Here is a 26,807-nt window from a genome sequence, read left to right as displayed (position 1 = left end):
TTTTATCCCCAGGACTATACTGTATAAGCCGCATGTGGTACAAATATGTTTTGTCTTGAAATAGTTGCTTCGAATGCTCTTCGCTTTTGTGTTGAATTTGGCCTTTCTGATTAGAGCGCCGCTGATGAGTTTCATGTGGACGAAGCGCACGTCAGATGTGCTGGCCTATATTTGTAAGTTATAGCATGGGCTCTAGTTTCTAACAGTTTATTGAAAGTATTGAAAGAAATGCCAGAGAGCTAAAACTTTCAGCGAGATGGAGAAGAGATAAGTTTCGCTTTGAATTAAATAAACATATAAAATTGGAAATGTTCTGTCGAAGACTTATACATCACTAAGATGAACTCAATGTTTCTGTATAAAACGATTAGAAATACACGAAATCATGATGTATAGGAAGACTTTCCAAACCAACTTAAAATGCAAAAATGCACTGGTCACGATTAAAACGAGATAAAAAATATCCTTTTTTACACATAGATAGAGGCGGAATCTTGAAATAATATTTCACGATGAGCAGTAAATTTAATATTCAATCAAACCTCATTTAAATCCGTATTCATACGACCTTGAAAGACAACATTACCTGAAGTTGATCTATTCACGCTGTTAAGCTGATCCATTTGAAAAGGATGTTTCTGTGTTGTAGTGTACACATTTTGCATAAGCTCATTTGATCCAGCAAATCCTGCAATCTGTAATGTAGTCAATACTAATCAATTATAAAACAAATGACAAATGTCCAGATTGGTATGTTCAATCTACGTAAAAAATGACACGAATCTGGGAACAGTATACCTAATATAAAAGATTTAAAAAAAAGTTATTGATAGATACAATATGTGCAACGCGCGGAACAATGGAACTCTGTTCTTTTACTTTCTTAAGATTGTCGAGGAAATGTTAAATAATATCATTTGTAATATATATGTTCCAGACCATAATATGAGTATTTGGACTGAACGCGTACGGTCCAAATACATTATATTGCCTGGAACATATATATATACACTATAAATAGTAATTTATAGAACCGTCTGTATTTCGAATAAGTTGATGGCATCAACGATTTTCTTCACAGGTATTCTTCGGTTCAAACTAAATAACTATAAGAGGTTTTTTTTCCAAAAAATATCAAATTTGATCTTACTGAAGTATCACTTGTTACGACATCGGTGTTAAAAAGTGTCTCTTCCACAGCCTTAGCTACTAATTGACAGTCGTCTGGCAAAAGAGGAGCTGGTGATTTTGAATTTGGTATGGTACCACTAATTATATCCATCAATCTTTGATTTTCCTGAAAACAAATAAATATTATGAACGTTAACTGTAGGTATAATGATTCAATGATAAATCAGAGTACACAGATAACGAAGTTTAGAGGGTGTATAGACTGGCGAGTGCTGTCCCCTGGCTTGATACCTACGCTCTATATCGACCAGATTTGAGACATATTTATCAGTCTAAGAGGGTAATGAACATCTAAGGGAGAACACTCTGAAAATCAGCTGAACTTTTTAATCCTTTACTAAAAGTAAGGAGAAATAAAGCCTATAATTGTTTAGTGTTTGTCAAACTGCTACATATCCAATGAAATTGGTCCTGTAAATTGTTCGGTCCGACAAGCCCTTGTCTCAGAACAAAATCACATCTCTATACATGAAAGTGAGGTTAATGTACAGATATACGTTTTTTCTGGGACAAGTTGGTTCGTGGATATATAATTAATGACAGGGAATTCAACCTCACCGTAATGACTATTGTATTGTAGTGATACAAATCAGTAAACTCTGGTTTATTGTTATAAATTATACTAATACTTGTATATTACAGTTACATGTATATATAATTTTCATGGATATGATATCATTCTATTCTACTTTATTAATAATAGTGCAGTGCAAGTGCACGGTGGACACTCTTCTGTAATAATTCGATTTTTCTAATATAAAAAAGAAGATGTGGTATGATTGCCAATGAGACAACTATCCACAAAAGATCAAAATGACACAGACATTAACAACTATAGGTCACCGTACGGCCTTCAAAAATGAGCAAAGCCCATACCGCATAGTCAGCTATAATAGGCCCAGATAAGACAATGTAAAACAATTCTAACGAGAAAACTTACGGCCTTATTTGTGTAATAGAATGTATTTGAGTAGGACTGGTATTCGTGTTTTCCCGCATTTAAAAAAAATTATCCATGCAGAGTTATGATCGTTCCTTGAGATTTCATAGATATTAATAATTTTTTACTTACTAACAAGTATATACATAAAACAAAATATTTTAATATCAATTTTCTTCTTTAAAAAGGTATTTGATGCGAAATGAATTTATAACAAGCGATAAGGAATGTTAGTTTGCACTTGATGATGTCTACGTATTCATCATGTTTATAGATCGGTTGAAAACCCAAAACTAAAGTTAGGTAATGGAAATCTAGGCGGTCATCCACTGTAAAAAGTCTAAAACAAATTTTATATATATCTCGTAGCTATTCGGCAATCCTCGGTAGAATCCGCTACTCTCCTTCTATCTTTAGACGAGGGAACGGAATCGGCCGAGTTGAGACGAATGATCTCGTAGCTAGTGACCCTTTAACATATAAGCGTGCATTGAATGATGAAAACTGAAAGAATAAAATCATCTACGACTGTATTTACCTGTTTTAACATTGTTTGAATTTTAGAATCTTCTGACGTATCTAGAGAAGAATCAATGAACATATTGTTGTCAATCTGTAAATAAAGGATACACACTTTAATTTTAGATATCAACATGTGTTCTTCAAATTTCTAAAATTTCTAATTTTCAATGACGATAAATACTCTTCTCTAGGGTTATGAATTCATACAGATAAAAAGTTATATAAATAGGAAACGAAATATATTAAAATAAACTTCAATAACTATATTAATAGTAGTGAATTTCGATGATATCATAATAAAAAAGATGATGTGATTTTCAATAATATGAAAAAACAGATGTTCTATAAAATACGAGATAGCTTAATACTATGAATCATAAAGAATGTATACCGACCCGAATAATTCAGTCCCTCTCCACAGTCGATCTCTCATACTAAGAAGTTATAGTAAATCTGCGATGTATAACAACTGAATTATTCGGGTTATGTAAATTCTAATGATACCGATTTCCTGGCTTACGCCACGTGTCATCAGGTATAAACTATACCAAATTTTGGAAACCCGTATATATATAGAACGTTTGAGCGCATTATAGCATGAAGGACCTACAAGTCGTATATTGCTAAAATCATGTGGTAATATTTGATGTAAAAAAAACAAATTTATGTAAAATAAAATAAGATAATTTTATCTATTATAGAAGCGTTCAGAATTTTTGAATTTTTTATCCTGGTTATTCGCATTTAAACAATTATAATAGACTTACTTGTCCTATTCCAAATAAAAATGGAATACTATTTGTACGTGTTGATGCGTAATGAAAGTCATAAAAGTGAGTAAATTAAGTATTTAAAGTAATAATATTATGGTCTTATTTTCGTTATCCTTTATGAAATTAATCTTTTGTGTCAAACTCACATTAACAGGCGATGCTGTACTTGAGGCTACAGGCGAACTTGTCTGTTTCTGAAAAGACAAAACAAATTACTTTTATTCAAATCATTAAGTGTTTACTGGTACCTGCTGAAATTAAATATTCATCAGAAGAGGCAATAGACCATTAAAAGTATGTGTGTATCTGAAACATACCACGTTCTATGTACGTTCAAGAACAATACCCTCATTTCAGAGTTCGCGAAATCTTTTTTCCCCTGGTGGTCCTTGAAGAAAATCTGCTGGTCCTCACTATTATTCTATTGAAAAATACTAAAATTGTGTCAGTCCTATGCAAAATTTTGGTGGTGAAATCCTGAGGACTGACACTTTTCGCGAACTCTGTCATTTTCAAGTTGCACACACAGTTTCAAGTCCTTTATCCGCAACCTTCTAGCCTTACAACAAGAAATCCATATCAAAGAACTCAGCTACTTCGCACATTTGTGTATTTGTATGTCGAAGTTAGTTATTTATAGAAATCGATGGTATTTTCCCGTCCATACAATAACTATCTAAAATTTTCTAAGTTAGACACTTTCTATAATGAAACTGAGGGCAAAACAGTTGTGCGAGATATTAAAACTGTAGCTTTCAGTTTAAGACAAAGGAGTCAGATGGTGGCATGACCATTTCAGAACGGAGCTAGCTTGATTTATCTATAGCCACCGTATAGTAACTTTGAATCAAATTAATGAAAATTCGAAATCTCAAGAAACTATTTTCATCTGTTTCAACGTTTATAAACACTTTAGTTATTCATTAATAGGCAAAACATATATTATACCAATACAAAAATTCACAGCGTTCCAAAGTCATCCTTCAACTGCCTTTGGTCTACAAACCACCATTCTGGGGCAATGAAAATGAAATACTACTTGTTCCCTTTAAATTGAATTACATGTTTATCTTCTACCCGGTATTGTTAACAGCAGACGACACTTACAACATCCACGTGGCTGTACATACTAGACGTTGCCCTGGCTATTCTGACGACGCTCATTTTGTTTCCGCCTTTGTTCGTTATTGCATAAGTTCCTTCGAATGCTTCAAATAGGTTTTCGACGGCAGTTATGTCTTCGGCGTCTTTTGGCTGCAGGTTGGTATCTGGTCTCACCTAATTATTACAAAGGAGTTAAATAATATTCATGAACAAAAGTTATAACCAGTTGTGAAACATTGGACATTATATCTATTTAGGTCATATGTACATGTAACAGTAAAACTAAATTTTGATGGTTCTATCTTGAAAATGTCCATACACTAATGAAAATATAATTGAATGAATCCGATAATAATATCACAGTATACAAATTACAGTTTTATATGTACCCCCATCCCCCCCCAAAAAAAAAAAACAAGAAAAAAAACTTCCGTTTTGGAACTATATTTATTATCTACTCTGTGAATTGTTAATCTGTTTTTAAAATTTCAATTTAATTTTATTTATGATTCTAATGTCTTAATAAATCCAAGATGTACCTTTACTGGCATTTCCTTAGTGACGTAATCTCCATAAATGTCCGATATCTCCACTTGTAATATCCTGGTGTAATTCAAATCAGGACTACCCAGTGACAGACGTAATTCTGTAGCAGACATTTCACCTAAAATTTTAATAATTTAGTGATAATCCTTTATTAAACTTGAGTTTCCAAATACAAGCATAATTTATGTATTATTTCGTGGTAAATACCAACCTAAAAAAATGCGTAAAGAATAATAAAACTTTATGACTTTGGTGCGTCAGAGGATGATGAACCTTAGAACCTTAGAACGTTAAAACCCAAAAGTCCCTGTTTGAGACGGTTGAGAACAACTTAATCCTTAATTGAATATAAATATACGAGTTCAAATAAAGATAAAAAAAAAGTTCAGATCTTTTTGGTATTCCATCAATGATCAAATAAGTCCTCAAATTTCATAAATTATTATTCACAAAGCAAAGTGTAAAACTAAAAAGTTATGATTCCACTAAGGTTAAGTGCGCATATTAATGTGCGATCCTGAATATAGTCTAGTCAAAATAGATGAAAAATGTGGCCAACCTCAAAACAATTGCAACAGAATTGTTTTTTTTTTGTATATTTCAATTCTAATAGGCTTTCTTTATAACATACTAATAGTCTACCAAGATATCTGAGTGGGAACATGGATTTTTTGGGTGAAAAATGACAAAATTTGTCAAAAATAGCGAAAAACTGGGAAAAGCCGTTCATTTATTCTGTGAGATAATCATTGCAAACCAAAAGTTTTACAACAGTAGGTACAGTGTTTATGAAATTATTAAAAAAAATGGGTGTTTTTTTTTTACCAACCTGAAATTTTAGGTGAAAACATCAGATTTCTGTTGGAATTTGAAATTCACAAAGCACGAATTGATTACAAAAACAGACAGGAAAAATACAAAAAATGGTAATAGAAGTTCATTTTATATTTAAAAAAAAAGACAAACACCTTTACTATCATCACTTCAAAACTATTCAGCAATTTTTAATTGGACAAATGATGATTTTGGGTAAAATATACCAAAATCATGCAAAAATCATAAAAAAATGGAAAAACACACGTTTCAAGTTTTAACTGTTTTTAAATCACGCCAAAATAGAAAAATGCTAATATTGATATAATAATATTCAGATAAAACAAAATTCACTATAAAACAATTATGAAAATTACTGATTTTGGGTGAAAAAAGATAAAATTTGCCAAATATCGTCGAAAACTGGAAAATTCTGATAGAATTCATAGTTTTATAGAAATCAATTAAGAATTTAGAGAAAAGCAATTTACATTTCTTTTTTTTTTGAAACAGTACAATGCTTTTATTCTTACCATATTAACCTAGAAGAGATTTAAAGCGAAAATCAAAGATGTATTGACCATAATGAGAGGTAAAAAGTACAATTCACAAAAAGGTTTGTTAAGTAAAAAGTATATGGCAAAATACAAGGAAACATTTTTTTACAGATTATTCAATAGTTTTTTTGTATACAACAAATATCTATTCATCAGTAAAGTCAGATTCAGCAATGGGAACAGAATTAGAACAATTCAAACCACGACATTCACCGCATCCTACTGAACACTAAAGACATTTTTTTCTGCAGACACATCGTTTGGTGTCACAATTTTGTTTGCAGTTGCATCTTATAATGTTATGAAGTTTATCTGGTGCAGGAGGAAGGTCCATCAATTTTGGGCACTGATGATAAACTCTTAGACTGTGAAATTTCCCTGAATCGGATGTTGGTGGTAAACTTTTTACCTGAACTGAAGTGTTTCCAGTTATTACTCTGGATGTAAATTTCCTCCAGCGAAGAATGTTAAGTCCTTCAAGAGGAAGTCCTCCATATAAACACGTGAGTGCTTCTTCTCCCGCTTTGATAATATCAGCTTTAAATTAATTGATTTGTTATCCATGAAAAATTTGCCTTGCGTTTTTAGATATTCTTGGTTTAGTTTTTTTAATGCAAGTCCTTTGCCTATTCCAAAAAGCCTAGATGTCGAGTCACAACCTGTTAAAGAATGTAAAAAAGGCAATAAAAAACAGACATCCTCCCCAAGAAATCCTCTAGTCTGTTGTATATTCCATATTTTTTATTTTTTTGTTGATTGCCATTTTATCAGATTTGAAAATAACCCTTTTGCACTGCTGATTCACATGATGAATAAGTAAAACCAGTACATCTGTATCTTCACCAATAACTACCACTTCTGAAGACAAAGCACAATCTACTGCAGTTAGCGCAATAAGAAGGTCTGCATCATCAGTTGCATTCTTAAATCTAATGTCATTATCCTTAAGCTTGTCACAAAGCATGTTAATAAGAGCTTGTTTGTTATGACTGTTTGACATGAACAGTTCCTTTTTAGTTTTGCAAGGCATAGACGAGGTGAAATTGATGTTCGGCGAAATGATGCCTTTTGTTCTACGCAAATGTGTTATATCTTTAATTGAAGGAAGTTCTGGATAACTGTCAAAAACAATTACAGGGTCTTTGTATTTTCTGATTACATGATCAACATACATTTGCGTAATGTCTCCAAATGAATCCCCATGTGTCCAAGGAAGTCTTTGTAATAGTGATCCACCATCAAGGACATACTGAAAACCTTCACCATCTATTTCATGTATGCAATCACTTCCACATGCCCATATAGCATCAGCTAAGTTTGACTTGCATGCCTCTCGAGGTAGTCGGTTGCAATCAAATATAGAAGAAGGAACGCTAGACAATTCATACTGGAATACCTCAGATGTGTTTTCAAAAAGACCATTTGCTGCTTTGGTCAGGCATTGGAACATCAATTGTGGATCTATATCAGTATTTAGAAAGTCTGAATCTGACTTTGACTTGGATTTTGCTGCCAATGTTATTGATTGGTTTGACTTCTTAAAGCTATAATTTAAATTGTTTTGGCCTTTCATCAGTTCAAACGTTTTATTTCCAGTACTTTTCGCTTTATCATCGTTAACATCAGGCTCTGCCTCGACACCTGTTTCAATATTTCGGAGTGAAACATCATTAGTAAAAGTATTTCTTTCAGTAAGGTACTCAAGAATCGCAAGAATGTCCACCCTGTCTCGTTCTGTCCTTGCACGAGTAGCTTCTTTGTGCTGATAACTAGTACAATATCCAACACCAGTAAGATCTTGCATGGCACTGTTGTAGTCTGCACAAGCTGTCATAGATAGTATCCATTATGCTCGCTGTGATTCACCATTTCCTCTGCCCCTGGTTAGACCTCCAGAAGATTTGACACTTCTAATCAATATTTGTTCTATACCACTCCAAAAACGGTCTGTCCTCCTAAGTACATGGTGCCCTGCTTTGAAATGTCTATAGACTTCTGGGTGTTCAATTTCAAGTCTTTGCATCATTGACAAATAAACGTAGACCGATTTGGCATATTGATTGTGACCAGCTGCTACAAAGAACGGTAACATTTCTTGTATGCTACTTAAGTGAAGATCCCAGTTTCCTGTTCGTCATGTTTCGTCATGTTTGTCAAGCGGCAAAAGTTCAACCACAAAGACGATGTGCTTAATTTACACAATTTCTCTTTTGTTGCTTCCAGTTTAGTACTTATCTCAGAAAGAATTTAACTTTGTTCGACAGATTCAGTAGTTTCTTCGCCAGCAACAAATCGGTCGTATAGCTCGCATGCTTTTTCAACAATGTCGTCGCATTTACTGGAATCAGCCTCTGTATAAGTTTCGTGTGCACTAGGCAGACTGACCCTGAATGATTCCTTCATGAGAAGTATATGAAGTGCGTTTTCCACCATCATAAACTCACGAACAGCTCTAGATACTGCTTTGCCACTTAGCATATGATTTACTGCATTTGATGCATATACAGTTTCTAATACTTCATGCAGACCAGAACCACCCATAAGACGACCAATACTTCCAAGGAAGCTCATTTCAGTGTGAAATCCTCCTAGACGAAGGACAATCTGTTTAAGGTCACTCTCGGTTTTTTCATTTGTGACTATACACAAAGCTTTCCAGTACAGAGGCTGATCAAACGTGACAACATGTGGTTTTTGGTATCTGTGAGCCTATTTGCAAATGAATTTTAAAGTGTAATAAATGCAAGATAAATCACTAGGATTTAAGTCGATCATAGGTAAAAATACGAATAAGGATTTACCAGGATATGTTCCTTCCTGAACCATTTGCATATATCCAGACCAACCTGGCATAGGAGAACGCAAAGGCCATGACACTTTCCACAACAAATTGACCATATATGAACAGTCCATATCTTTATTGTTCATTTTTCTCAGATTACTATAAATACATGATGCAATTTGATTTGATTCTAATAGTTTCTAGTAAGAAATGTTGATTTTGGCCAGCAGTGCTATTTGCTCTGACGTCACGTCTATTCTCGGAATAGGTTTTGTACCGAAAGACCCTGGGGTAACTGCTGCCATAATTCCCATTCCATGGAAAGTATTATTTCCATCAAGAGTTCCTGAGTTGTGGTCTACATTGTCTGCTACATACTGCAAAAAGCTCTCGGCAACAAAATTAGGAATGTCATTTCCCTTTTCTGCAGCTGCACAACATTCAAATTTTTGAATTTCAGTATATGAAGAACAAAATCCTAGACTTTTCAAAGTATCAATCAGAAATCTAAACGAAAAGTTAGATGTAACTGTACTCCTAGTGCTAGTTGTAGAGGTAACATAAACATTCTTGGTGCTGCGGCTTGGACTATAGATTGACCTATTGACATGATTTTTAAACGTGTGTCCTTTCCACTGAATATAGTTTGAAGAAGAGTCTGTAAGGATTCGGGCACATACTTCATGTGTTTTGTGCAGATAGTTCACCAGGTGAAGAATATAGTGCCTTGTTGGGTGTTTCCGATGAAAGGATTTCAGATTTAAGTATCTTAGCAGCTGCCTGGATAATGGACTTTTTTCTTCATCAATCCTACGATTTGTTCATAGAACTCCTGTAAAATTGACCGAACTGTGTTTCGAAAAGTAACAACATTTGGCTTTCCGTTTATTTCAGATATGATTACTTTATCTCCAAAATGTTCTTGTAGTTCATTCTTCATATGTTGTACACAATACGCATCATCAATTCCACAGTGTTCTGACATTTTTTTCACAAGATCTGCAACTGTTATTTGTTCATCTTCATTTTGCTGAAGGTATTTTGCCGCAAACAAAAAACTCTCTGATAGAGAAGATTTTCTTCCTGCTTGTGTTTTTGCCTTTTTTGCTGGTGGATAAAATGCTAATGGAGTCTGCTTCAACATCCGGAAATTTACAATGCATGTCTGATGGTACAAAGCATCTGCAGCGTGGAGATCCTGAACAAATGCTAATCTTCCACGAACCTGTGATGTGCGTACAGGATATACGTCACTTTTCCTCTTCCTCCCTATGACCGCATCTGCAAGCTGTCCGTAGAACAAACAATGCTTCTTAAAGTCATATTCAACTTTCGACCGCAGTGTTGGTACATTAGTGGTTTCATGATTAATGTCTTTATTGGCTAAAGCATTGTATTTGGGATTTGTATATGATTTTCTACAATTTTGATGTAACTTCTGTCCTGCGCTGGTAACTACATTGTCTTGACGGCTTTTACTTGCTTTATTGACACTCTGGCTGCCCTTTTCACCAAGTACTACTACAGTGTCTTCGTGTGAAATTGAGTTTTGACAAATCACACACTTCTCAGGGGCGTAGCTACGCATTCATTCAACTGTAGGCACAAATCGGCAAGGGGCCTGAGGGCCGCTTAAGGCCCTCATCAGGTCCAGGGCAGAGCCCTGGTAGGGGGTTCTGGGAGGCGAAGCCCCCCGACGGAAAACGGATTTCAGCGTTTTCGCTGCAAAATTTTATGCACAAAAATATTAAATTTTCTGGTCATTTAATCATGAAAATTAAAATATACATGATGAAAAGTTCGAAGAATTATGAATAATTTACCATAACATCTGAATGGTGAATTAAATAACGCAGTACAATTGGAAAATCAAATATTTAAAAAAAATATTTGCAATATGTATGCTCATCGTAGATCCGCGTATCCCTTTAATTAAGCAGTACACCCTGTTTGGTATTTTCAAATCTATTCTGTTATGATCGATATATACGTTTAACTTAATGGATAGTACATATTGACGATCCTTCATTAAAAAAAAAAGGCACGTGCACATAAACATTGATATTATACTATATAGTAACACTATCCTTTTGGCTAGAAAGACATCAACCATCAATATTTTGATTCTTAAAAGCTTCACCCTAGCCACACAAACACATACACACATAGTCGATGCCTAATGCAAAAGTTCTGTTCTGTTCATACTAACGTAACAAAATTCAAGAAATTCGTATTTTTTTATATCCCGCTCTACTGTAAAATCCTTATCTGCTTAGGAATTTGAATAATTGTGGCAATTACTCTTAGATCTACTGGAATCTAGTTGATAGATTGATTTTTAAACATCCAGTGTAAAATATTTATGCAAGTTTAGAACAAAAACAAACCAAATTGATTATTTACAATAAACACAACAGGGAACTTAGTCCTGTAATAGGTGTTGTACAGGACGAAGGTCTGGAAATTTGAAAATGCCATGCATTGGAAAATGAGGGATTATTGGATAGGAGCAGAAACTTTGCCTTTCAGTAGACCAACACGAACTCCTCAAAGAGTGGCATTCTCTCTACAACTAGGCATAAGATTAAATGTCCCCATTCTGACCAAACGTGACTACGTATTTATACATCCTGCACAGCCAAACGGACGACCAACATTGGCAAGTCGGGTGAAGACAAAGTGGAAAGCTACTTGAAAACTAACAACAGCTAATTAAAAATTCATGTGTCTAAGTTGAGGTTCATTCAAGTTTTTGTTGATAGAATTGAAATGATCTGAACCAAAGTTCTAGTTTATAGTTGTATATAAGGTACACACATAAAAAACCATTCAATTCTATCCAATGATTCATTCACTAAGGACGAGCGACTAGTGTACGCATGACATTCGATAATTAGAGTTGTGAAAGCTTCACTGGAGTTCATATACATATAACGTTGTTTATTATTTTTTTTAACAAAAAAAATATTTGTGAAAAAATTATGTGTAGGCACGTGCCTAAAGTGCGGCAGCTACGCCCCTGATTCTCCTCTTTTAAGCAAGTTTCCTGAAATGAATATAAATAAATTATTATTACAGGAATATTAACGTATTATTTTTATTTATTGCATACAAATTTTAGGGTATTTGTGTTTGATTGCTAGCATAAAACTGTTTTTAGATGTTACCGAACTATATCTGTAATAGTTTGTTAACATATTATGTATACTGGTTTTCATAAGATTAAAACCTCGTATATTTTGAATTAAATAAAAATGTAACAAGTATGGTAAAAACGGTGTTCCATAGACACAAGGCCTCCTTTATTTGATGAAAATTTTCTTTACATCTCATCTATTCGAATGCAATATAGTGTACCTCTTGTTATTCCTTGAAATATGCATATTGTAATAAATAACGTTCAATATTGATATTCTTTTGTTAAACAGGCGTTCCATAGAAAAAAATCTGACGTAGTTTTTCCTTATTTTTACGAAACGTTTTTATCATTTTTAATTGCCTGTAACAGTCTAAAAATGTTTTATTTTCAAGTGTAATGTAAATACATATTCAGAGGATAGACAAATTATAGATAATTATATTTGAGTTTTTATTCATAGATACTTACCAAATTTATAATTATAACACCATCTGTTTGTTTTTATATTTGAATGCATAGCGGGAATAAACTTATATTGTCTCCCTTTGATACACTTATATACGGCCAAGCTCAGCGAAAGGTAGTGCGACGTAACCAGTCAAACAAACTTTATTAGATTAACTCGTAAAGGAACGATCGTTTTCATTGGCCAATTCAAACCTTCGCCCTCACACCTGCGAAAATAGAACACGCGTATTATAAGTTGAATGGACTGATCAGTATTCACGTAGCCGATCAAGGTTGTTATAACCTCCATCGTAGTATTCACGTACATTATTGTGTTCAGCAATTCTATCTTTTCAATGATACATGTATGTGCATGTAAAATTCATTGAATTTATAATTTTGTGCACTAGTAAAATTTTAAACTTTAAAATCTTAAGGTTTGTGTACCCTTCTGTAGCCATTTTTGTACGAACTTTTCAAACTTCAATTGTATCAAAACTACAGATATAATGAATAATAGAGATAGGCCATTTTGTACATATTCCAAGGGGAAACTTGATGCAAAGCATTGTTTTTTACTGTTCCATTGCATTTAATAGAAAAAGAGGACTTTGTGGCAAATAAATCAAGATTTTTATATCTTTCGCAAGTTTTAGGTATTCGACTAAGAATAATGTGATTTTTTTTGTAATTCAGTTTACTTAATTTTGAGAAAAAATCCCGAAATTCTAAGTAAATTCAGAACATGTAACCAACCATACTTTGTTTAGAGAAAATTATACTTTATAAACTCCAGCGATATACTTAATGAATTTTATACTTAACTGTTTTGCTATTCTCGGTTGAAATTCGAACGTAGATTGTATATTTGTAAATATCTAAATAGTTACAGAGAAAAACGATCAGTTTTTAAAAGCGTGTTTATTCTTTAAATGTATTGATAAAAAGGTTGACCCTTCTAGTACATGCATTCAGTCATACTTATTAATAATTTCTTAATATTTCGTTTATCAGTTTATCTTACATGTGACTTATATGATTTTGTATTTCATTTTAAATACGCATGCATACTTCACGTCACTTTGGCAAATAGTCAGTCAACAATGTTATGCATATCACTTTCTTACGGTATTAAATTAAAGGAGAGGTCTTTAGCCAATTTAAATCGAACACAGTACATTTATATTGTTCCTTAAAAACTACGATAATTTTTTTTTTAGTTCCACACATACAAAAGAAAAAATCTTCGCCGATGTAACATTTCAATCCTTTTTACACCAAAATGCCTTCATTGAATTCATTTGAATTTCGTGGTGATCATGATAGTACATTGCATACTACGTCTTCATTCACGTGCACAAATGATACGATTATTGTTTTTTTTTGTTTCTATATTTCGGGGACAATTTGCTCCGTGTATGATACGTAAATTCTTAAACCAAACACTTAGCTCCTGTGTAAATGTCTATCTTCGTTTTATAGCATGAAAACACTAAAAGAGGAATATGCAACCCATCATAAATTTTGTAATTATTATAATGGATCAGCATTATAAGATCCTTATTATAAGTAACTACGACATTGAAAGAAATTAAAAGTGGTTAATCATGTATAAAAGCGGCACATGTATTTTATTTTATCCTGATATGTTTCATAATGCGGTACATTATGAACACGATAATTATGTTGCTGCAGTATAATATTTCGACACAACAATTTGAAATACACAAAACATTTATTTAATTCTTCTGACCAAATATTTTTAAACTATACATTGTCAAATTCTTGTTTTTACGTTCGTAGTAACATAGTACATTCCATAGTCAGTCACCTGTGTAAATTCACGTGCAAACTACAATTGTTGTTTTATTTGAATCTTTCGGCCAATGAAATGAGACGTTACAAGTTGTTTGTTTGTGATACGCCAGAATGTTATCAATGAACTATCAAACGCTAAAGTTGACTGCATTTCAGTGTAAATCGTCTGTGTACGGCATCCCATCTGGAACGTAAAATCCGCGAAAAAATGCGCGATCTTATATCATAAAAATAACAACTTTCCCATGGGTTGATTTTGGTAGACTTTTGGTATGTTTAATTTATGGCATGTCCTTAAAGAATGGCGAAATAAAAAATTCTGTTGCAATTTTTTTTTTTGGTCAAATGCCTATTTTGACTAGAAAATACTTGCTCAGAAAATGTTACTGTAGATTATCTGTTTGAAGAACAGACAAAATTAAAACGAATACAAATATCATACCACCAGAAAATAGCACCGATCTTTCTAGTCTTTCTGTTCCGTCAGGGTTTATATATTTATCCATAGCAAAGTATTTGTATTTTAATGCTCTATTTTCATTCTTGTCCCTTACAATATCTTGATCAAAGTTGTCTCCTTCATCCAAAAACCCACTGCAGTAGATGGAAAAAGAGGTCGTTGTGGCGTTTCCTAAACAATATGCAAGATAAAATTCATTATTCTGCAGTAGACAATATACGCATGTGCAAACAAATTTTATTGGATTTAGAGCATGGGTTTATTCACAAAGCGAAAGGAGCATGTCATTTTAGAATCTAATATAATTCTTAGTTGACTGTTCTAGGAACAACCTTATAACTGTGTCTCAGCAGAGAGACTTAGAACAAATCTGCAAAGACTTGATCTATGCATTGCATGCTAAAAGAGCCCAACTTTTGGAAAACAAATGAACAATCAGTTAAAGTTCGGTGCTTAACTTGCAAGTGGCTGTCAGTCGTGGGAATGTAACATGTAACAAGCATTATACTACTTATGTGTATATGCTTAATTAAATACTAAGTGATATAGTAAAGTACTTAGTAGTTAAAATCATAACTAGAGTATATGAATATTAATTACCCCTGTAAATAATCTTGTAGACCCAAAATTGTGTTGACGAACTCTACTGTTTTATTTAAAACTAATTTTTATAGTTTTTTATTTTTATTTTTATCTTTTACCATTTTAGATTTTAAGTACATATAAACTAGATATGATACCACACTAGTGCATAAATTTATCCATCACTAATACGGATCAGTAATTCATATCTCTTTCCTTTTGCTAAGAGAAATTTAAACAACTGATAAGTTAGTATTTTTATCCATTTTAAAATGTATAGTGTAAATAAAAGTTCCTGTTTTTAACTAATTTTTAGTTTTACCCTATTCTAACTCTGTTACTATTATTTTTGAATTTTAACTAGTGCATAAAATTTCAAATAACGCAATTTTAATAATAGTCAATATTTTTTAATGCGGTGACTCTGCAGATAGGGTGGACTTCCTGAAGAAGAAGAAAAAGAAAAAGAAGAAGAAGAAGAGAAGAATACACTCAGCTTAATTAGGTGGACACATTGTAATTAGAGATATATCTAATTACAAAATATTTAATCAAATATTGAAAAGTCATTCTGAATAGTAATATTAGAGAAATGTGTTTCTTAAACCTAGGTAAAATATATAGATATGAAAGTAGAATAAGTATTATACATGTAGCTATAATGACCCAATTAACCACTAAAAATATAAGGTCGTCAAGCCAACGAACAATTGCATGACCATTACAAACTGGAAAGTAAGTTATAACATGACCCTGGATCACTACATGTAAAACAATTCAAAAGAGATAAACAACGGTCTCACAATTCAAAAGAGATAAACAACGGCCTCACAATTTCAAAAGATATAAACAACTGCCTCACAATTCAAAAGAGGTAAACAACGACCTCACAATTTAAAAAGATATAAACAACGGCCTCCCAATTCAAAAGAGATAAACAACGGCCTCATTTGTAATTGTTAATAACAAATATTAATAAACGAAAAGAAATTTGTCAAACAGGAAATAACGAATAAAAATGTACTGCATTACAGGCCTTATGTTTGGGAGGCATATGCAGAATGTGGTCGGGATAACATGTGTGAGAGAGCTTAATTCTACATACCCCTAACCAGAAACACTGACGTATACGTAACAGCACCACAAATGTAAAAAAATGCAAACAACAATTTGAGAGGCTTGACTAAACAAATGGAGAGTACCTTCAAGTAAGCACAAAAACAACTTACACGCTGCATACTATGAAGTTTTGTTGATTTTTATTGTACCTACTAATATAAGGCGAAGAAGATATAAGATAGACATTAATTTATGTCTACCCATTTACAATATTTCTAGCAGAAAATTATGTTTAAACTTAAACAACTGGTGAAAGAGACACGATTTACTGTTTAAAAGACGCCATACTCATACAAGTTAAATGGTGCACAGAAGTGGTCAATTTCTTGTCCGAAATCAATCAGCACTTCGATCTATTTTATTTCATCAGTTAATGTTAAAGTACATGCATACATCACCCATCGGTTATAATTCGGTGTAAATTTGGAGTTCCTTGTCAAAAATAAAAGAAAAAAGACTAATTGACGTAATAAGAGGAAATATCCAGGACATATTTCTTCATGTAGACGTAATTTATGAAACTGCCGAGGAATTATTCCTTTTTAAAAAGGTTAAGTTTGTTTTTATCCTGTTTACGTTTATTTTTACAACACCTTGGTAATAAACTTTGATGTTCATTCATTTCTGAGGTTGAGATACAATGATTAACATTACCCTCAGTTGGACTTGCAATACAGTTGCCATTATATGGTGGGCTATTTGTCCACAGTGTCCGACCAGTTTGTGTGTTATCTGCAGTCCTTCCCCATCCACCAGATGCAGAAACCCAAAGTTTATATTCATTGCCTTGTAGCAACTTATCTGCGGCTATCGATATTGTAGCAGTATTTATGTCTGTAGAAATAAGAAAACAAATGTCATGTATAAAGCGGTTTTAATACGCATTGTCACAAACATGTTTACCTTCACGTTTTTAATAACTATATGAGAAAAAAAATCTATATTTATTTTAAACACGCAATTCTTTCCCTCTAAGATTCATGCTACATGTATATGAATTATCAAATTTAACTTTAAATTATTCGTAAAATGACACATCAATAAATATCAATGATATTTATTTTCTGATTACAGGTGGTCCCAAGTCCATATTTTTTATTCATTGAAGGCAGTCACGTGTTAACGTCGGCTTTATTACCTTTGCACGCATTACTGTAAATTCAGAAATTAATGCGAGGTTTTTATTATTGCGAAAAATGCGACCGAGTTGTAAACCTCAATAATTTAAACTCGCATTTTGAAATATTTTCTATGAATATAACATGATTTTTCTCAAAATCTTTAAAAATTAAAATCGCATTTAAGTCTAAATGACAAAATCGCAATAAAAATGCACGCAATAATTTCCGAATTTACAGTATCATTATGTTTGCGCGAAATGAATACCTTTACGATCATTCTTTTACAAACAAATACAGGTAGATTATATTTCTTTATTCATTTTACTATTATTTGCAAAATAATTTCGTTTAATTTTGAACAAGCACCAATGCCTGTAAATATTAGCAAAAAAAAAAATTGCAAAAACAAAGAATTTAAAGATTAAACGTTCTGTCGCTAAAGTAAACAGTTTTAATCTAAAAATTTTCACAAATATATTTCGCTCGTTAAATTGATTGTCTCTCCGATTTATTTTGTCTTGCTATTATTGTTCAGATTTCACTATCTTAAACTTCGTTCTGACTTATTAGTAAAGTATCGAGTTTGATGGCAATGATTTCATACAAATGTACAACGTTCGTCTCAATTTTTTCAAGTATAATTTCTTTGAATTTTTTCCTGTCTTGCATTGTATTCTGTTTTTGAAACAATCAATGAAATATTTCGTTGGAAACTATTTTCATATATTTACAAAGTAATCAGGATAAAAGAAATAAATTTTATGAAACCTCGTTTATTTGTATTTTTAAAGACAAATTTTTTTTTTTTCATGGAAATATTCTTTATAAAACACAAAGGTGTCAGTATTCACCTCAAAAACTAACAAAACCTTTGAATAGACTTATTAAGAAGGGATATAGTTACGATACTGTTGTCAGGTCATTAAAGATTGCATATTTTGGCGTTAATATTGATTATCTTATAGGGTCTTTGCATCGGAACTAAACACATTTATTCAAAAACCAGTTGTTGGCATGACACGGGTTATGTTCTTCTCATATATGTTATGATGGTATGATACTAAACCCCTAACGGGAAGGATTGTGCCTGATGTTCATATGATGAAATCATAATCTTTCAGTCAGTTTAATTGAAGTCTGGAGCTGGCATGTCAGTTAACTGCTAGTAGTCTTGTTATTTATGTATTATTGTCATTTTGTTTATTTTCTTTGGTTACATCTTCTGACATCAGACTCGGACTTCTCTTGGACTGAATTTTAATGTGCGTATTGTTATGCGTTTACTTTTCTACATTGGCTAGAGGTACAAGGGGATGGTTTAGATCTCACAAACATGTTTAACCCCTCCGCATTTTTGCGCCTGTCCCAAGTCAGGAGCCTCTGGCCTTTTTTAGTTTTGTATTATTTTAATTTTAGTTTCTTGTGTACAATTTGGAAATTAGTATGGCGTTCATTATCACTGAACTGGTATATATTTGTTTAGGGGCCGGCTGAGGGACGCCTCTGGGTGCGGGAATTTCTCGCTACATCGAAGACCTGTTGGTGACCTTGGTTTCAATGGTCGGGTTGTTGTCTCTTTGGCACATTCCCTTATTTCCATTCTCAATTTTATTCTATCCAGATCTACCAATAATATCTTCTTTTTACTTAAAAGCTTTAAAATAAGCGAATACACAAATAGTGTCACCGACCTCGTTTCGATTTAAAACGCCATCTTTTTCATTGAATTTGGAAATCGGGACTTGTAGTCAATAACAGTGATAACGTAAGATTATGAAGAGTTACCTGTCAAAGTTATTGTCTTAAAATCGAATGGTGCAACATTTATCCCTTGTAATGACCATAGGAAGCTTAAATCATTTATTTCTCCTGGCTCACAATCGTAGCATATGGCTTGGTAGATACTTTTCAGCGTTGTTGCATATTTTCTATCACAGTTCAGTATGCACCTATAAGTATCAATTATAATTTAGAGCATATTTTTCATCGAACAATTTAAACCAGAAAAAATACAAAAGAAGCTGAATCTGTAGCTACATTGTACCAGCAGATGATCCGGAACCGCACATATAGTTTGTGGGTGAAAGGTGCTTGGAGTAACAATGAAAATATCTGATGTTATTGGTGATAGTTTACCTGTACCAAGTATGTTTTAAGTTATATAGATACAGCGGATAAGCGTTGATTCTTGAAAAAGAAACCATGAGCCCGGCGGCTGAATAGGCTGATGTCACGAAAATGGTTTAATAAATGATAACATACTCGAGTTCATGATAAAAAATAACCTGACTAAATAAGAAATATTTTTTGTAACTTTTTTCTGGGAGTGTAGGAAGTCATACTTCTAGAAATTCTTCTAATCTCGACTCATTCACAGTGTCTAAGGGATATATTTGACATTTGTGCAAACGTTTGGTGCCACTACTGGAGGTAATCTTATCGGATCACCTGTGATTTCAAACGGATCGTGTTGGGGTTTGTTGTGTGTTTTTCTTCTTTATAAAGATATATAAAGATGAACTTTACGATGAACTATATGGAATGAAGTAAAATCAAATTGTTTCAGAGAACAATTTTAAGGTCTTCCCACCTTACAGAATAAGCTTCAGCTGGAAGTTACTATTGGCGCCCAATGAAAGGTTTCTGCATACGTATCTAAAAAATTTTATATGGTTTCTATATAGTTTTGTCTTAAATGAAGATGATATGCTACTTCCGGTTAAGAAAATGCAACGTACGGTCTCATAAATAAACTCACCATAGATACCAGGACTAAATTTTGTATATACGGCAGACGCGCGTTTCGTCTACAAAAGACTCATCAGTGACGCTTGAATCCAAAAAGTTAAAAGGGTCAAATAAAGTACAAAGTTGAAGAGCAGTACGGACCAAAATTCCTAAACGTTTTGCCAAATACAGCTAAGGTATGATAGCATTATTTAAATATATTCCAAAAATATGTGGTTTTAATATACTTTTCCCGAATATTGGAGATAATTTGTAACTTCTGATCTAGAAATTGTCACTTCTGGTCTCATGTGATAGCTGTATAAACACTGATTCCAAAAATATATGCTTTCTTTATACTTTTGCATATAAAAGGGGGATGATTATCTACTTCTGGTTAATAAAAGATCATCATCGGTCTCAAATGATAAAGATGTGCATGCCGGTTTATATATGGTTTCTAAGAACTTTTCTCTAATAAAATTGCAAAAGTGTTTTCTTCCGCTTCACTCAAAGTTACTCCCGGTTGATATTTTTCAAGGTTATATGTCACCCAACATTTTGCTAAAGAACCTTTGGGTTGTGTCAGACCAAATCTTTTATCCGTGAAATATAGAACAAAAAGCAGGCACCACCGTCGGAGAAGCATCCTTATCTCTAGCATATATCAGGAGGACAATTAAAATTATTATCGTTTCGAGAAAAATACTTACATTATACCAACATCTGGAGCTCCACCTTCTCGAGCTTGCAGAAGCTGAGTATAATTTGAGGTGAGATTATCTAGAAATACTTCCACTGAGACCGCATATCCTTCTTGCACTGTTAGATTCATGTTCAAAATACCGTTCGTATCATTTGACTCTTGTTCTAACTTGTCCATGCAATCCGGATAAGTATTTAGTAGATTATTTTGTTTTGCTGTTTCGTACTGGTTACTTAAAGCATCCAATTGGTTCGTGCTAAATCTACAGTAAAATAAAATATACCAAAACATCCAGATTCCGTGTAAGGAGTAAACGGAGTGAGATCAGGTGTGCAGAAAAAAAAAGATAGATATAAAACATTTTAAAAAAATCTTACTTTTCCCCCCGATCATTTCCAGAATCGTAATTTGAAAATAATATGTTGATATTTGCAGTCTTTTTATGGTGACATTGCATTTGCAAAGTAAGCTACAAAAAATGCTTTATTGCTTTTCAGATCAAATAATTCAGCCATACATGCTACTTTTAATTGATCTTTAGATAGAGATTGTTTACGTTTGTGTTAAGCGTATTAAAAGATAACAATTTTAATATTGAAAAGTTAAACAAGGGAGCCACAAGGATGAACCAGTTCTGTCACAGATTCAGCCCCTAAAAATAATATTTATATACAGGTGAAACGATGATTATTTCTAAGCCATGACAATGCTATCATGAAATTTTAAATCGAATAGTATCATTATCACAACGAGGCCTTTTATAATTGTCAATGGTTTCTTTTTGACTTTTTGTAATTTGAATAAACGTTATTACATGTATGTCATTTTTTCAAAAGTAAGAATTTTGAGCCAAATCGGTGAAAATCAATAAAATAGAAACGACCTTACCTCTTTACCTTAAAGATTTAGTACCCTTTTTAAAAATGAATTATCATCGATAAGATTTATTTTTCGTATTAGAATTGATCTATTAGAGATTAATAAATTGTACAAACCTTTTGCAAGTCCAGGCGAAAGTTAAATTCTGATTTGCACCTTCTCCGTACATAACATCATATGAACCAGTCATAGCATCAAATTTTACTGACAATTTGTTTAGTTTTACCGAAAAAAGATTTCCACCCAGTATATACGCAAATGGAGGTGGTTTGACAAATTTAATGTATGTTGGTTCATAAACCCAGGTTGTATCTAGTGTAACATTCAGTGTTACTTTATATATGTTCTCTTCAATGGATCCTTTTGCGAAACGTATAATACCGGTCGCTGGTACAACTGGCTCGTATGCATACGGGATCGAATAGGTTCCATTAGCATCTACCGTAGTCAATTCCCAGACGTAAGTAACATGTTGCTCTGTACAATATACGGCCATTCGACTACCAAGATCTGTATCTTGTGATGTGTATAGCACTAAAGGATTAGTTTCGTTGGAGTAGTCACGATCAAACATTCCCGTGGGCTGAAAACATTCATTCCAAACGTTCACTGTAACAACATAGTCTACATGACTTATAGCATTTGAACAATTTATAGTAGCAGAGTGATTGCCAAGTGTAATGTAAGTAAAATAAAACAGGTACGGATTTGAAACAGTCAAATTTTTATAAATATAGTACATTTTGCGGTCGATTAAATCACCCATGAAAAAGGTGCAATTGATAAAGGGTAATGAACTGGCACCATCTGTAAGTGAAACATTAACAAGAATATCACCAGGTGGAAGGTTTATTTTTAACGGTAAACTGATATTAACTCCTGTCATGGGTTCTTCTGCTCTTACGGGTTGTTCGGTGTAGGTTATTTCGTAAAACGTTGAGTTGTATGCGATAACTTTAGGGTTAAACTTCTCAAAGTTTGGGTATATATTAGTTTTAACAGATGGTTCATCTGTCAAAATGAATGTTTGACTTGAGCTAATAGACACTTCATAAGTAGCTCCAGGTCCTACCCCTGATACTGTAAACGAGAACATACTGACGGCTATTATTCCTCCATAATCTGGAATTAATATGTCTGTAGCTCCCATTTTTACATTACATGAATTTGATCCTGTTCCTTTGTTTTGATCACTGACATATATTGTTACTATATAATTTCCCCGTTTTCTATACGTATGTGTTATTGTAGTTCCAACCGTCACATTTTCCAAAGATTCGCGGAAAGTGAAATCCCCAAAATCAAAATCTATATCAATTCCAGGTGGAAATTTTACACATCTTAGTAATTCCACTTGAAAAGTAACATTCTTTTCATCATAAGTAAAAGTTGCATCACTTAAACCATCATCGGAAGGAACCATTGTCATGTTCATACCTGTCACTGGAGGGTAGGATAGGCTGAATATGTTTAACTTCGCAATGATCATTTCAACTTTAGTTATTAGTTCAACCCTACTCACTTCGTTGAAGCAGGTAATATTTACCGTAAAATCTCCGGCATTGGTGTAAGTGAATGTTTTGTTTATTGCAATACCGTAAGTTATATTTGTTTCTTCTATGTCATCCTGCATAGTAGGATGAAACGAATTATAACATGTAATATTTGTAGGGTCGGGATGATTTACAATCATACTGTAGCTAAATTCTACAATCCCATCTGGTATTGGATACATTATGCTGGGATTAGTGAGAGCTGGTGTCAAAACCATATCTTTGATTGGTGCTTGAATTAAAATAACTTTTGAACAAGAAGAGGAGTAAAATGGATTCCATATCACTACATTGACGGTGTATATTCCAATTTTATTGTACGTGTGCGTTAACATTGGATCACTGTATGGACTGTATAAAATTGAAGGATCATTTTCGAATACCTCAACATCACCAGTAAGTACTCTATAGTTAAAACCACTGGCTGGTACATCTGTGAACTTGAAACTTACTATTTCACTTAAATTGCCAAGGTCTGGTACATTTAGACTAACATTATCTAAACTGTCCCAAATATATTGATCAATAAAGAACTGTTGTGTGCTGATTTCAGATTCAAAACTCACAAGGGCAGAATAATTGCCCTGCACATTATATGTGTGTGAAATTTGATGACCATCACTAGACAACAAGTCTGGTTTGAGAACGTCATTCATGGCTTTATTATTGACCCCTTGGTCGCCGAAAGTTAATCTCATGGTGATGCTTCCCATAGGTTCTTGTGCAGCTGAACTTAGGAAGAGATTAAATATTGTATTTTTCCCGGTTTCATGAGGTCCAGAATTACTAACAACAGAAAAACCATTTACATTGTATTGTGTCTTGAACTGAACGAATTTATATACTCGCCCAAGAGAGTTTCCAGCAACTACAGTTATGTTAAAATCCCCAATTGTATTGAATGTATGGTTTTTAGCAATAGCCGATACCATTCCAAGATGATCATCTAGTTCTGTATCACCCGAGAGAACGTTCCAGTGCCATTCAATTTCAACATTTGATGCTTGGGTAAATGTTGCTGTGAATGTTACATCTTCGTTGATTGCCACGATCGGAGCCACTGTTACCTATAGACGTAGAAGAACGATTGTTAAATATTAAGTGTTGATGAGGAATTCCAAGATACTGTATTGAACTAATATCTCATAACTCATAACCAATCATTTACCTTATTTTAATTGTTGTAATATTGTCGGCTGTCATTTTTCAAATGTGTTTTGTAAAACTTATTTTAAGAAGAAAGAAATCCATATCGACCATTTGTTATAATATACATGTATGTTGATAAAGGATTGAGGGCAGATAAGACAACTACAGGCTAATAGTGCGGTGACAGAAGTGTAAAGTCGTCTAGATCGCGAGTTTAATCTCCCCAAAAAACACACGGCTAAAAATGGTCTTAACTTAAAGACAAATATGTATTCTTTAGTTTTTGTCCTGTCGTCAAAATTTCGTACGGTCACATTTTTCTAAAAAGTCCTTTTAATGACTAGTAGTACATTGGAGAGTTTCAACCCCCCTTTTTCAAAATGAAAAAAATTGTGTATGTTTGCTTACATTTAATTGAAATAGTTTTTCCTGAAGCTACTTTTATATGTCACAATATTCTATTCAGTATTTTATTTTCTGCTAATCTATAAAATTTGCGAAGTTTGGACTGTTTAAAATAGAGGTGATTTTAATTGCAAATTCAGACACAAACTTTAGTTTCTTTTTCATAGTAGTAATAAAAATTATCCCATTATATTTTAAACATTTAGTATTTAATATTACTAGTAAGGGATAAAAATTTCGGAACCAAAATATGAAAGAAACACCTTAAGAAATTAATGGAAAAAGAATGGAGTAAAAAAACTTCAATTTCAACACGGAACTTAATCACTTGCCTTCCGTCACATTTTGTGTATTAGTCAATGATTTGCTCTCAACTGATATATGAAGGTGGCACGGTAGTATTTCCTGGCCCATAGGGATAATGATAGCCTTTTTAGAATTTTCACCACTTTCTAACACTGCAAAAAAATCTACATTCACACTTAACTGAAGTACTTTCATTTTACTATTCAGAAATGAATTTGAATATGTATCATGACCGTTTACTTTTTTTGCTATTTTTAGAAACCTAAGGCCACTAGTAATTTTAGGTCTTTTATGGTGCAGTGAATACAAAATTCAAAAAAATTCTCAAAAATTCATTTTCATCTGTATGTAAAATTATTTCATATTTTTCTACACCTGATTCATCCCTCAGTTTGGGAAAGTATGTTCAGTTGATACTGTATTTTTTGTCCAATCACACTGTTTAGATACATTTACCTAAGTAGGGTACACAAAAGAGCAACCTAAATTCTGGAATGCAAATACTACCGTGCCACCTGAAATTACTACCTTTTTCGCTATTATATACACATATTTTCAATTAAAGTGCACTGATATATGCCACATACTTTGCTTGTATATGTTTATATTCTATATTTTTGTTGTTATTAAACATCAAATATACTTTTGTCAGAAAAGTCTTATTGTAAAATCAAATTAATAGACGGATAGTTTCAGTAAATATTCCGTGATATGTCAAGTCCGTTGCCACTTTCTCCATTAAGTCCAAATAAAAGACAAAAGTCGTTAAATTTTATGCAGTGCTTAATATGTCAAAAAAACTCGATTGAAATTTGGGTCAATTTACCAGTGTATCTTTTTTTGTATTTTTGTATCTGCATTGAATAAAAAAATGGACGAGGTGAACACCAAGATGTTTCATGTGATAGCTGTTAAATTGAAGAACTCCGTGCAGGCAGTTTATCATAGTTCATGCTACAAAAGTTTCACAAGTAAACATATTTCCCCCCTTTAGAGCGAGGAAGATTCTAATCTGATATTTAATGACGACATACAATTATCGGACTGTTGTCCCTCTGTTTCGGGTATTTGTACGCGTTCTAGAATGCAGTCGTTCAACTGGAGCGCTTGTATATTTTGTTGCAACAAAACATTTTAGAAAGATCAAAAGCTACTCAAGTTTGAATCA

General features: G+C 33.0%; 1 protein-coding gene across 1 annotated transcript in view; it reads right to left on the bottom strand.

Moving 5' to 3' along the window:
* LOC139489958 (polycystin family receptor for egg jelly-like) overlaps nucleotides 1–24,840 on the bottom strand; it is a 56,036-nt gene extending 31,196 nt beyond the window's left edge. The window contains exons 1-11 of the mRNA XM_071276808.1: nucleotides 22,343–24,840; nucleotides 21,355–21,609; nucleotides 19,700–19,863; nucleotides 17,448–17,627; nucleotides 15,075–15,263; nucleotides 5,070–5,194; nucleotides 4,534–4,704; nucleotides 3,573–3,620; nucleotides 2,670–2,744; nucleotides 1,151–1,297; nucleotides 587–695 (exon numbers count right to left, since the gene is read on the bottom strand). Of these exons, the coding sequence (XP_071132909.1) occupies nucleotides 587–695; nucleotides 1,151–1,297; nucleotides 2,670–2,744; nucleotides 3,573–3,620; nucleotides 4,534–4,704; nucleotides 5,070–5,194; nucleotides 15,075–15,263; nucleotides 17,448–17,627; nucleotides 19,700–19,863; nucleotides 21,355–21,609; nucleotides 22,343–24,711 (3,832 nt within the window). The 5' untranslated portion in view covers nucleotides 24,712–24,840. The remainder of the gene's footprint in view (nucleotides 1–586; nucleotides 696–1,150; nucleotides 1,298–2,669; nucleotides 2,745–3,572; nucleotides 3,621–4,533; nucleotides 4,705–5,069; nucleotides 5,195–15,074; nucleotides 15,264–17,447; nucleotides 17,628–19,699; nucleotides 19,864–21,354; nucleotides 21,610–22,342) is intronic.
* Between the last annotated feature and the right edge of the window lie 1,967 nt (nucleotides 24,841–26,807).

Source organism: Mytilus edulis, chromosome 9 (assembly GCF_963676685.1).
Source record: "Mytilus edulis chromosome 9, xbMytEdul2.2, whole genome shotgun sequence".
Classification (NCBI taxonomy): domain Eukaryota; kingdom Metazoa; phylum Mollusca; class Bivalvia; order Mytilida; family Mytilidae; genus Mytilus; species Mytilus edulis.
This window is presented reverse-complemented; position numbering and strand designations above follow the sequence as displayed.